General features: G+C 36.9%; 1 protein-coding gene across 5 annotated transcripts in view; it reads left to right on the top strand.

Moving 5' to 3' along the window:
• OTUD7A (OTU deubiquitinase 7A) overlaps nt 1-14,177 on the top strand; it is a 152,854-nt gene that overhangs the window by 106,887 nt on the left and 31,790 nt on the right. For all 5 annotated transcript variants that reach the window (XM_052808297.1, XM_052808299.1, XM_052808300.1 and 2 more), the window contains 3 exons: nt 2,326-2,544; nt 11,640-11,741; nt 13,301-13,428. In XM_052808297.1, the coding sequence (XP_052664257.1) occupies nt 2,326-2,544; nt 11,640-11,741; nt 13,301-13,428 (449 nt within the window). The remainder of the gene's footprint in view (nt 1-2,325; nt 2,545-11,639; nt 11,742-13,300; nt 13,429-14,177) is intronic.

Below are 14,177 nucleotides of genomic sequence, written 5' to 3'. Positions count from 1 at the left end.
AACAGAAAGTCTTCCCTTCTGCTGGCTCTTCTCTCCTATTGAACAGGAAATGGCATCAGTACTTAGGAGTGTCAGTAAAGCTTTTTTTAAAATTGATAACTTCCATTGGTAGAAAAGGAACTGTAGTGCTTCTTAATGACTCCTTAAAAGCACTGAATACAAATAAAGGGAGGAAGAGTAGCTCACTGTAGTTGATAAAACTGTGTCCCTTCATCCTCATTAGGACATAGCTTACTCTAAAAATCCATATTATTAAACTGTCCAGTTTACACTGAAGTGGCCATTTGATATTTTAGTGGCTGTAGCAGGCAGTGTGGGGTAAGTCTAGCTTTAAATGCCTGGACTGACAGTAACTTTGCTACCAATTCAATGCATAACTGACGACTTCATGATCAGAGAGCCATCTCTGACTGAAATGTGAAACTGGAGCGAGTAGGATGTTCAGGGAGGAGCAGAGAAGGGAAAGAAGGGTCTTGTTATGGACCAAGTACTTGGAGTGAAGGATGCAGCCAACAGGTGAGGACGGGACTGTGGTGGGAAGGGGTGATGGAGTAGGTAGCAAAAGGATGTCAAATGGAGATGCTATCCTATACTTCAGCTCCCCTGTTTAAAAGTGATTTAGCTGAGATGTACAGGGAGAAGAAAAAAATGCAGATGTAATCAAACCTTCTACCCCTCCCCCCAATTTAGGATATTTTAGGGAGTGCAATTTAGCTCTTAAAATTAGAAAACCTTCGATCTATTAGAGAAACAAAAATTCACAAACTCCAGGAAAATTAGTTTTTTAACAACCATTAGTCAGTTTGAAATGTTTTAAAAACACTGTTAGCTTAAATGATAAGCTGCATTTAAGTAAGCTTCTTTGTTAATTTCTGAACGCACAGAAGTACAGGAACTTCTTTTATTTTAATATAGCATTGTACGTGTTTGAGAGTTGATCACTAAAGGCTAGTTTATGGTAGTATTTATGAAGCTACAGAGGTGAAGTTGCGCCAAATAGTTTTTTACAAAAGCTTCCAGTATGATAAGGTACCCATTTCCAAGGAAAAATCAATGAAAATATTATCTAACTTAACATCATGTAAATCCCTCCAGGAAGCTTTCTGCATATTCAAAAACGCAAGAAGCTCCATAAACCTGGTGTCAACTCACTAATAAAACTCAGTAAAATGCCCAGGAGACTTTCTAGTATTAATTTAAGATAATCCCCATTGTGAAGGATGGCTAGAGAGAGCGCAACTCAGTAGAAGACCTGAGGTCAATCTGTTTGAAGCACAGAAAGGCAGTAGTACCGTGGTTCTAAGGAGTGCCACTTCTCAGATGCAGAAAGAAACTTTATGCTGAATGTTAAACTTCTGAGAGAAGACTAGTAGCATTTGATGAACATAAATTTTAGGCAGCTACAAAATGTTCATTTCAGTTTTTAAAAATATAAACAGGAGTACAGGGCAGAAAGTAAACAGAGGGAAACTATATCTGTCAGTTTTGACTGAATGATTCATGGTTTAAGCACTTGAAAAGTATTTCTGTTACCCATTTGCTGATACCAGAACTGAGGCCATATAGAAAAGTGAAATGATACAACAGTAGTATTTTGTCCCTTTCTTGACATTCTAATGCTTTTTTGGCTTTAATGACCCTTCACTGTTCCTTATATAGCATTTGTCCACAGAGAAATTCAATAAATTGTAAGATATTAGCTCACAGTTGTTCTGATAAAATAATGCATTCTTTTGTACCAGGCTTCTAAATCGCATCATTCTTTTTGAACTATGTATTGTTTCTTGGGTCAGGATTTTAGAAAACACATATCTATAAAAACTGAGTTTGTCTTAAATTCAGCATAATGATGTTAAAATTGCTTTCAGGTAGGTTGTTCTGAGATTAAAACAGTATGGCACGTTCGATATGAAGTGGTTGTAGAATGCTGGATTTTTTGATTTACAAGAAGTCAACTTAATTTAAGAGTTCAAAACATTAATTGATTATCATCTGTCTGCCCATAAATGTTTCTTCCGATGCATCTTTGGAAGCTTAAGATACATTAAAAAAAATTTTTACAGACATATTTGTCTCTCATATCTCATTAATTTTACTGTTTATCTATTTTGCTAGAAGGAGAGTGAAGTTCCTATGACTTGCCATAGGGATCCATAGTAAGAACTAAGCAATCTTTTACAGTAGGGAAATAACCCGAAAAAGGTAACAAACAAGAAGTGAAATAAATTCCTAAGTGAAATGAACAGGTATTTGCCAGACTTGGTGTTGATTGGGTTTTTTTATGTAGTTTTATAGGCTAATAGTATCTCTTTGGTTTCTCTACAGAAAAGCGTCTTTCCAGAGGTATTTCTCATGCCAGTTCAGCCATAGTCTCCCTTGCTCGATCACATGTAGCAAATGAGTGCAGCAATGAACAGTTTCCTTTGGAGATGCCCATCTACACATTCCAGCTACCAGACCTTAGCGTGTACAGTGAAGATTTCAGAAGCTTCATTGAACGTGACTTAATTGAGCAGGCAACAATGGTTGCTTTGGAGCAAGCAGGTGAGTAAATACTTCAGATGTCAGCAGCTGGGCAATCTGACATTTTGGTTGACATTTCTAATCATGCTTCATTTCTGGAGCTTGTGCATCCTGCATGGGCAATAAATGCCAGAGAGTAAAAGCAAATACTGTGCTCTTTGTGAAACGACACATACCCTGATCCTCTATTTCTTTTAAAATGTTATAGAGAAAACTGTCAAATTTACTTAATAAAACAAAGAAATTGAGAGAGAAAGGAAAGGACGACTGATGGGGAAGTCATGCAATAGAGAATGATGTGAGTCTGGATGGTCGGATGGGGTTGGTACTTCCAGTTCTTGTGAGGAAATTACATTGTAATGACTAACAAAGCAAATATCTTCAAGTTCTGTTGCAGCCTGAGAAAATAGTTTTTAAATGTGTATTTTATGTATTGATTATTATTTTTGTAATAAGAAACTAAATAATTTTAAAGTCATATTTCATTATTGCTATGGGAAAGAAAATGAAGACATTTAAAATTAATTTTAATTCAGATTTAGTAGTAGTTTAAAGTTTTAAGTCAGTTTTGAAGGATATGGAGAAATTTATTTAAAATTAGTATCTGTGCCTTATGAAATAGCAAGTCTATTAATGAACCACAAAATGAACACATCTATGTAGTGAAATGCCCAACCCTGGTGATATAAAGGAGTTATAAAATCAGATTTCACGGCTGCCTGTGGAGTATCGAATAGCCAGTTGCTTTTTTCTGTTGATTGCTATACTGGCTTGTGTAATGCTATGTATTCATCTGAGAGTTCATTCTCAAAACTCGGTGCATAGTCATACTCTGTGTGTTCAAACTGATGAACTGCTGCTTGTTATTGATCAGGGCCCTGCATCATAGTATTTAGGCAGGACCTCTGCTAATCTGGTGTCACAATGAGTACTTACCATGTATTATCATATGCTCATTTTTTGGCTTTGGTATTTGAAAAGCAAGACATACTTAGATAATAGCATCAAACAATAAATATTTAAGAAAAAAAAACCAACCCCCCAAGTAGTATTCAGAAGGCCTTCTGGAAAAAACAGCAATATAAAATAATGCAGGAACGCTACCAGGCAACTATGAAGAATGAAAACTGTCAGTCACCTATCAAGAAAATATATCTAGTTTCCTCTAAAAACCACGTAACACAAGAAGGGCAGGGAAAAAACAGGATGGCACTTCCTCTGGCAGCTCTGCCAAACACTCCAAATTCCATATGGCTATCAGAAAATACAGTATCATTATTGACCTACCCGCTTCAGTGGAATGACAGCCTTTAGAGTTAGTTAATGCAAGAGTACAAGCCAGAGGACCACAGTGGTTTTCTGACCTTAATATCAGGGAATATGTGAATTTAGAGCTGATATCTTCTAATTCATACAGAGATGGCTGGCTTTGAGCTTGAAATAGGGCTGCAGAAACTACTGAATTTGCTGCCTCTTAGCATTCTTCTCTCAAATCTCTCTGAAAATTAGAATAAATAATTTATTCTTTTCATCACATTAATTAGGGCAATAACTTGACTCATACTGGCAAAGCGGTCAAAACACCCTCCTTTCCAGGATGCAAGAGGCTCTGGGGAGGAAGGATGCCAGTTTGTCAGTTCAAGTAAGTTAAACAGATCAAACAGTGAATGTTTAAGAAAATCATGTAAGACTTCATGTAAACTGACCTTTTGTCTCTATTTAAGCCATAAAGATATTCGGTTTCCTTTTATTTCCTGCCTATTTTGGACATATTGTTTTCTGAAATGAGTGAATTAATAGGAAAGTCATTTAGCATTAGACATTTTATTGTCTCCTACCAACAGGGCCCAGTTTGACTATGGTTTGGTCAATGACAAAAAAATTAACCTATCAGGTGCATTTGCTGCAAAGGGCCAAAAATCTATTTCAAAACAAAACAAACCCCACAAAGGACAGTAGCTTCTGTAGCTGAGGTTAGGGATATTGTTAAAGGAAAAGAGAGAGGTGCTTGGGTTTAAGGGCATGAATTTCAAGGGAAAGGAGAGAGAAAAAAAAAAAAAAGGCAAGCTGAGTAGGCAAAAGGAGGAGGAACTTTGTTAGGAACATAGAGCAGCTTACTACTCACAAAGCATAGATTGGGAGAGCAAAATTACTATTAACAGACTGTCACAAGTGTTGTCTGAAGTGGCTGTATGAGCTGGATGTCTATAAAAGCCTGTAAGGTTTTCATATTCTCTTTTTATATGCTTAGGCACTTGCTACCATTACATCGGTACGTGAAAGGATGTTCAGGTTAGATCCCGCCTGTATAGAAACTCAGAGCAAAATTCCTGATTTACTCAGAAATGCTGTGTAAAGGAAAGGCCCAGATAAAGGCAGTATGATTTACTCTGCTGCTGCAGTGTATCCTCTACTCTTTGTGTGATTGCTTTCTGAATATTTCTCTTAGAGGATAGAATTCACCACATTCATAAAGGCATTTTAGGGTTTTGTGCATCTTATAAACTCAGCTGTTCATTATTGCCTGAATTAGAGTGAGGTCAGCTTGTAAGTAATGTGCAGGCTGATCTCTGAGTGCTCTTGCAGTAATCAGTGTGGTTCTTCGATGGAGGATGGCTCAGATACTGATAATATTAAATGAAGTCTGTGTGAAAGCAATTTTATAATTCTAAATATTTTGCCGCAGCAAGTTGTTTTTCATTATATAGACGTGTTCCCCCGTGTATCATTAATGTGTAGGCTGGCACAAAGAGAGATATGAAAACAACTTCTGCTGTACTGATGAGTTCAAAAAACCATAGTATAGGCAGAAGAATGGCTGGTCTAGCACAGTGTTTCTAATTAAAAGAAAAAAGCTTCTATTGCAGTGCTGAAATATAATTCAATACAAAAATTAAACTGTATGAACCTTCAAGAATATTGCTTTCCTACACTTTTCTTTCTGTGCTCAGTTTTGTGTTTTCTATGAAGCTACAGGCAAAATAAACAGTAATACGTTAAGTCTGAGTTTCACATCCCCAAAAACAAATCCACCAAAATTCTGGAAATGTTTAATTTCAAAGTGTTAAAAATTAAGCTTTGTTAACAAAAAATTGATGCCTTTTCAGGTTGTAGAAACATTTTTTTACCCCAGAATTTTTAACAGATTTTCACACAGTATATGCAGGGTGCTGGGATAGCAACCATTTTGATTACAAGAGAACTGTATTAATTTCCTGATTTCCAAGATTTGAAATGCATGCTTGTGTAATTCAGTTCTAATATGAACGACAAATATTGTATCACAGAGTAGGATGAAATGCAATGTCATAGAAAACCATCTGTCTCAGGTTACAAAAGAAACAAATGAAGAAAACCAGTAATACTGGATCTGCAGTTACCTGCAGATAACTGAACTCAGTATCAGGTATCTGCAGCCAGTCAGGCCTAGTCATATATTTCTGTGCCATCTTATTTTACAAACTTTGATTTGCATTCTGGTCAGTAGCTTCTGTGACAGAGTCTGTGTTGCTTATGCATCAGGCTAAGAGAGAAGCATTTACTTGATTGCTCAGTTTTACTTACTTCTACATGCACAGCTCAACATTACATTTCAAGGACATCAGTAAATATGAATAGCCTTGCAGATGCTACTGCGAAGCTGATTTCATCATCTAGACTAAAAGAGAGAGCTCCTACAAGAAGGTCCTTTCTTTGAAGTACAGAAAATGTATTGGTACAAAATCTATTATTGTAATTTTCTTCACATCAATACTTGCAAGTACACATTTATTGTATGAAAGGACTAAAACTAAAAATAAACAAACAAATAAATCCTCTTGGCTAGTCATGTAAGAAACATGTAAAGCATAGAAGTAGCTCTGCTGAAATCTGGATTTGAGGTTCCTGCACCTATTGCTAATTGTCTGACTATTCTGACTGGGCTGCGTAATCCTCTGTTGACTTAGCCAGTCAGTCCTGTGCACACCCCAGAGCAGTTACTGCTGTTGGATTCCAGAAGGGAATTAGTCAGTGTTTAGGGTGAACGATTGGTTTTGAGAATATATGGGGTGTCCAGAATTAGACTTGCTTTGGAAGTTGAAAATACTATTTTGTGACTTGCTCATCTTGGAGGATGGATGAAAGGTGGATTTCTGGAAATATGAAGTGCTGGAGAAATGAAAGAAAGGCTGGTTTTAGTCTAGTTTCTTAAGGAAACTGAGCTCATGTCAGCAAGCTGTCTCTTAAGATGGTACCACTGTTTATTTTTTAAATTTAACTCTGCCAATTTCAAACATATTTGTGAGTAAGCTTTTACAAGTTTCATGAAAATAAGCAGCTAGGTTATTTTTAGTATTTCCATAGAAGAAAAACTTGCAACATGAATATTATTAAACGCTACAGAATCCACATGGGAAAGACCTCCAGAATGCCCAACCACAAATAAAAGAAAAGCCACCAGAAGCTTCACCTTTAGCCACATGTACCAAGCGGAGGAAACCGGACATTGAGTCCCACTGTGCACAGATTGACTTGTTTTCCTCAGTGACACGTCTATTCTGTCTAGTCTGTTTTTGAGGAGTTGGCCTAAGACTGGTTTACTTAGCTGTATGAAAGAGTACTGTTAATAGTACAATGAAGTGCATTAAAAGACAATTGCACTCAATCTGAGGCAAAATTGTACAAGCTGTGACATGACACTTCACACTTTTTCCCATCTTTAACCATCCTTGTTTTTCTCTTAATGAGTATTCCATTTTTTTCTGTAAGAATTCTGACTTATTTTTGATATGATAAATGCACAGTGATGTTGCAGGCAAGAAACTGACTGTTTGCCTTGGAGGCAGTGATATGCAATCTAGCTTTGCAGTGAAACTTCAACCGCACTCAATCATGTAGAGCTTGAGAGAGGGCTCATCCTTTGTAGCATCTCCTTTTCCTCTGTCAAGAGAGAGTTATATTAAGTTGCTCTTTGCTAAGTCCTTTTAACTTTTTGGTGGTTAATTCTACCAGAAAAATCCCAAATCTGTAAAACCATTTAGTTTATTAGTAGCTTAAACTGGAAAAAAGAAAGTATGGACTAGAGAAATCGAAGAGGAGCAGAGGATTTATGCAGAGTTTCTGCAAAGGTTCTTTACTATTATGCAACCTCATGTTTGTTTTGAATTTGGTTGGTTTGTATGTGTACCGCCAACCTTGTGCATGTTTGGGCAATGAATACTTTATAATGGACCTTAGTAAGCTGGAGGGCAGCTCTGTATGAGCATCTTTATGGGATAGTCATAAACTAGAACAATTTCTGTTGCATATTTTTATCTTCCTGTTTATACTGTTAATGGAGTTTTGCATAGAGGACATCATGCTGAATGCTTTCTTACCTTCTATAGTACCAGAGCATTAGGCATCAGGGGCTGATACCAAAAGCCAAGCCTGGCCCCTGTTAATACTGGAAATGCATTCTCTGTTCCCTGCTGCCTTCTTTTTGAGCCGTTCAGGTCATATAACTATCTAGAATCCTCTTTAGAAATTTCCTCCCATAAATCCTGTGGCAAGAAACAATACACCTGTAGCTTGTAATACAATACAGAGGCTTATGACAATAACACTTAAACCTTTCTAGTATCAATTAATAGTGCTCCAACATTAACTTTCTCTGAGGTTCAGCTTACCTTCTTTGCATGGAATACAAGATATGTATCTGATTCTGTATCAGAATGATTGATTCTTGTTGGGCACTGCAAATAAGGGAGCAGGGAGAGCCAGTATATGCTTTGTATTATGTGAAGTCTGATACACTTTATGTAGTGCAGGACTAGGATAATATCAGAATACAGAAATAGTTGGCAATCTTCAGCCATGGAGGATGCTAGATTCTGTTAACATTTCTTTTGAGTTTGCACCTGAAGTCTTAAGTACCACGCAAAGAAAGGGCAATATTGTGTGCTTATGTCTGCCTCTCTGATTGTACGTTGCTAGATCATAGACCTGGATAGAACTTTTAATCTTGATCTAAAATTAAGATCCTGGTTGCAGCAGGGATAGAGTTAATTTTCTTCCTAGTAGCTGGTATAGTGCTGCGTTTTGGATTTAGTATGAGAATAGTGTTGATAACACACTGATGTGTTGCTCCGAGCTTCGAGCCACCCAGGAGAAGAGCTTGTCCTACTAACCCCCAACGGGAAGTGCCCCACTAGCATCACACACACCCCCCAGCATCACCTGGGCAAGGGTTTTATAAAGCACAATCACAGCAAAAGGGAACAGCTGGGAACTTCACTGTTCTCATGGTCACTGAGTCAAGTGCTCCCATACTGACGTTTTAGTTGTTGCTGAGCAGTGCTTACACTGTCAAGGACTTCTCAGCTTCTCATGCTGCCCTGCCAGCGGAGGCTGGGAATGCACAAGAAGCTGGGAGGGGACATAGCCAGGACAGCTGACCCAAACGAGCCAAAGGGGTATTCCATACCATGTGACATCATGCTCAGTATATAAACTAGGGGGAAAGCTGGCTGGGGGGGCCGCTGCTCGGAAACAGGCTGGGCATTGGTTGGTTGGTAGTGAGCAAATGTTTTTCATTTGCATCGCTTGTTTTTCCTGGGCTTTATTTCTCTCTTTTTGTTATTTTACTTTTCATTACTACTATTATTATTATTGTTGTTGTTGTTTTGTTGTTATTGTTATATTTACATTATTAAACTGTTCTTATTTCAATCCACAAGTTTTCTTACTTTTACCCTTCCGATTCTTTCCCCCATCCCACTGCGCTGGTGCTTAGTTGCTGGCTGGGGTTAAACCATGACACCTGGCTAGGGCTTTTAATCTTGATCTAAAATTAAGATAAAAATTTAATGTACTAGAATATGGCTACATTAATTCTCAGGGTATTTTTGCTGTAAAACAACAGATCAATTTCTTGAAATTGTTTTTTAAGATTAAATAGATTTTGTGAGAAGGTAAGAAGCAAGATCAAGTAGGAGACCAACAGAGGGAGGGAGAGTGAGAAATGGGTCTCATTTGTCCATAGATATTGTCTTATAAAAGCAGACAGAAATAAGCCTGAGGCAGAACTGTTTCCAGTTTTCATTTAAGCTCCACTTTCCTGTTGTTTCCCTAAAGGGATCCACTGTAACCACTAGATTTGAAAAATGAAAATTCACTGCTTTTTTTTTGTTATAATTTAGTGCATTTCTGCTAATTTTTTGGTCAGCCGTAAGCTTTGTGATGTTAACCAAGCCCACAAACATTTTTTGCATAATGTACTTGAAAGCAGATTGCTTTTATAGAAACCTCCTGTTACTCAAAAGATTCATAAACATCAGACTTTGACATTTATTACCAATAGCTGCTAGTTAATCTGCAAAGCAATACCACTCATTATTGCCTTAAGTCCTAAGGTCTGTCTGCTTTAGGTCTTGTAAGTATGCTTTAAGCAGCACCTTGGTATAACTTAGTACTGAATACAGTACAACGAAAACATTCTGCAAAAAAACAGGTGGCAAGTTGTTATTTCACAGCCCACAGACACAGGAGTTGCTAAAAATGATAACTTGTTATTTCAGATGTATCTTTCCCAAAGGCTGTCCAATAGTGCTTTAAATTAAGCTTCTTTAATGCATATTTAATTTAGAACTCAGTAAGCCTAGTCTGCGATGTTGGGCATTTACAAACTAGCTGCTAAAATCATATGAGGATTACCAAATGTGCTTAGTTATTTATCTGCTATGCATCTTTACCTTTACAGTATAGTAATTCCCAACCCATTCTGACTAATTGAAATTTAATTACATAGTTCTTAGTACCCGGAACAAGTAATTGGGGACACGTGTTAAAATACCATTATACTTTAAAATATCGTTATGTTTTGCACAATATGTATTACCTGCCATTATAAATAAACTTCAGTATAATTTTGTAATGAAAACATAATAATGGAGAAAAGTTTTTTCATTGCTTGATCTTATTTCTCTTTGGGGGATTTAACCTTAAATGCAAGACTGACTGTACAAATATAGAGATACTATTTCCTCTCAGCTTGTAAGTAAAGGAATCAGAGGAGAAAAGTCTGCAGAAGAGGACAAACAAAGAAATGGAGTCACCACAGGCTGCCTATTGCATTATTCATTCAATTATTCAATTGTGCACTACTCACAGACTTCCCAAAAATCTTGGGAAATACATCAGCTCTACTTATCATTGTTAATTATCTGCTCTTCCTTATCCCCAAAGATATTATAAAATTAGTCACATTCTCTTTCTTTATATTAGAAATGTTCACATGACCGTTTAACCAAGACTTAACACTCCAGTAAGCTACCACATGGCAACTTGTGTGCCAGGAATTATGTACTTCCAGTGTTGGCTTTGGCATTGATACTCTTCATGGCTTTATCTGCTTCATCTAGATACATCAGATATCTGTCCTCTTGTCAGTCTTTTTCATAATCCATCTCTGTTTTATAATCTGTAAAACATGCTTCATGTAGTAATGATGGATAAGTGGTTCTCTAAATGTTCTCAGAGAGGAAAGCCACATGCTATCCTACACCTTGGGCTATGCATTTGGTCTCATTTTAATTCTCTGGTAGTGTAGCTGTTGATTTTAGTAGGTCTAATAATGATTTACACTATGGTAAATAAGAGGAGAATCAGCTGTTGAAACAATCCATCTGATTGAAACAATAGTACTTAATCAAGATATGTTACTGTTAGGTAAGTTTATTAACACATATATATTAATTTTGTCTTTTGAGACTTATTACTGTAATGTAATCTGTCATCTGTATATGGGAGGCCAATGTCAATTATGTTTGAGAACTGATACCAAGACTCATAATTGTATTTAGGCAATGAATCCTTGGAAATCCATCCCTGAATGCCACATATGAGAATGGAAGGTGCAAATTAATTAAAGGTGCTCTTTTCTTAGTCCAAATACACGTATAGAATAGTTAAAATTTATCTGCCTCTTACTTCTAATCTTTTCAGGTTTCACTTCTGACATTACCTTTAAGTTTATTTGGCAGAAAGGGTGTTCATGATTAACCTTCAACATTGCACGTCATCACTGTATGCCTGTACCCAGTATGCATCCTGTTTTAGTATCCACTCCACCATTTTAATAGATGCTTTCTTTTCAGGACGACTGAATTGGTGGTCCACAGTGTGTACAAGCTGCAAACGTCTTCTTCCCTTGGCTACAACAGGTGATGGAAACTGCCTCTTGCATGCTGCATCTTTAGGTAAGGGAGAGTATGTAAGGTAAGGGCATCTTTAGGTAAGGGAAGGGTATATGAAACCTTCTGCCAAAAATATTTACCACTTTTCTCTACCCCCACCAAAAGCTCAGAAACACATGAGATGCAAAGACTTTCATTAAAAGCCTAGTTGTGGAACAATATATTCTTCAAATTTCACTTAAGTATTGTTTGCTTTAGGCATGCTTGAGGGAGGAAGGTAAAAGTTTTATCAGGTTATAAAAGAAGTATAATTGGAACAGTATCAAAACCCATGTATCATAAATACCAGTGATTTGCATTTTCCTTACAGAACACAACCTAACAGCTCTGGAACAGGCAAATTCCAGGTGCTTCTGCAGGATTGTCCTCATTGTGAGCGAGGAATTGCATTCATTCTCTGGCTTTTGTTAAACAGTTCTTTTGCTGTCTTCAAGAATGCATTATCTAGCTATTATCTCTATTGGTTCCTTGTAGAGTTTAAGTATATGGGAAGCAGAGTTTGGGGTGAATTAAAATAATTTCCAATTGATTAATTAGTTGTTAATACAAGATCTTTGAAGCCCTTCTTCAAATCAAATAAGTAGAAACCTGTGAAGCCGAAAGTCTTTGATATGCCTTCTATATCCTAACCCATTATGAGGAAACTTATTTTTTTGTTGCAGTTGCTAAAATCTTCCACCAGCGGAACTCCAAAAGGTGACTTTTTAAAAAACACTGGGATTTTTAATATTTTGAAGAGACTCTTCTTTTTGAAAGAAGTAGTAAGAAAAGAGCTTTTGCTGTTTCCAAGGATCCTTTTATCTTTGTCCACTTTGTTTTTAATTAGGAGGAATTGTATATTATTTACAACAAATGTTTGGAGTATTTTGACTTGCAAAGTCTTAAATAAACATATATAATGCCAGCACCTGACAATATGGTAACTGAAACCTGGCTGTCTATGGGCACATGTCTTGGTGAGAGCTCTGCTAGCCTTTGTTGTAGGTTACTATTCTCAACTACATGAAGAGGTTTTATTATCTTAAAATGAGCTTGAAAGCCTGTGGTTGGTTGTATTTTCAGACTTCCAGTCACCTTGAATGCTCATCTCTTTATTTGGATGTTGAAGCCAAAGGAAATTTACCATCGTGATGTGTAAGAGTTGGAGGCCTTTGGGTGTTGGTATCATCTGCGATTCACAAAAGTGCCTGCAGTTGTCATTAGCATTATTGTGTCTGCAAGCTCTGTTGGCAACTACAGCTAAAGCCAACCTGTGCATTGAATATTCCATTGCTTGCAGCAAAGTTGAAGTTGCCTGCAAGCGAACACTGAAACAACTCAACTTAGTCATTCCTTAATCAAAGTTTGAACTTTGTTAGAATTCCCTCTTGCTGTTCATTAGCTTATCTATATTGACTGTTTCTTTAGGAAACCTTAAAAATAATGAGTTATTTGCCAAGGAGAATCTTAATGTGCAAGCTATGCTTCTTTTGCTAATAGAGCAATATTAATTGTATTAGTACTCACTATTTCTATTTTACTGTAGCTTCTTTAAAACTGAATGTTGTCTTGTGCTACTTCAGGGATGTGGGGATTTCATGATCGGGACCTTGTTTTACGTAAAGCACTCTATACTATGATGAGAAGTGGAGCTGAAAGGGAAGCACTGAAAAGAAGATGGAGATGGCAACAGACCCAGCAGAATAAGGAGGTCTGTACGGCCTGAAGACAGTCTTATTAATATCATTCAGGGTTAAAAGCATTATTCTGAAGTTTGGTGTGAAAGTTGTAACTGCTATCAAATTCCTCGTGCTTCCATTTTGCATTGTATTTAGAATTTTTGTATCTGAATGCAAATGTGTTTGTAGCTTTGTGGGCATAAATATGCACAGTTTTATACTTACAAAGGTCTAAGATGAGTTTGGAACCTGTAGAAAATTTGGGGCTGCAAAATTAAGTGTATAATTTAGCTATCACAAGCATTATAAAATGAGTAGATAAAATCCACAAAAGAAAGAAATCCCCATTTAGGAAAGGTTCCCCAGAATGGTGAATTAGGTTTCTTATAGCTGTGACTAAATATTGAGTGGATGTTTCTTAACTAAAATCATGTGTAGATTTGGTTTGACTGTTGATTAAGAGCTGTACGTCAGCATGTATTATTTTCTGAAGATGTCTGGGCCTAAACAGTGGCTAGAAAAGCCAGTTTCAGAAGTAATCCTGAATGCAATCAAGTGAATATGCTTAAATGTTTGTGACTTATTTGTAATCTGGTTTTTGTTGGCAGCAGTCAGTGAGAATACAGCTGAGCTGTGACTGACTCAGCTACTTCAGGCTACCTGAAAACACAGGGGCACAGAAGCACTTATATACCCTTTCTGCTCTTGAACAGAGGGAGAAAGCATCACCTGTCAGCCAAAGAGGGCATTCATAGTAGTTCCAGATATTGGGGAAGGAAGC

This window comes from Harpia harpyja, chromosome 14 (genome assembly GCF_026419915.1).
Source record: "Harpia harpyja isolate bHarHar1 chromosome 14, bHarHar1 primary haplotype, whole genome shotgun sequence".
NCBI lineage: Eukaryota > Metazoa > Chordata > Aves > Accipitriformes > Accipitridae > Harpia > Harpia harpyja.
The sequence above is the reverse complement of the archived record's forward strand: the minus strand, read 5'-3'. Positions and strand labels throughout refer to the sequence as shown.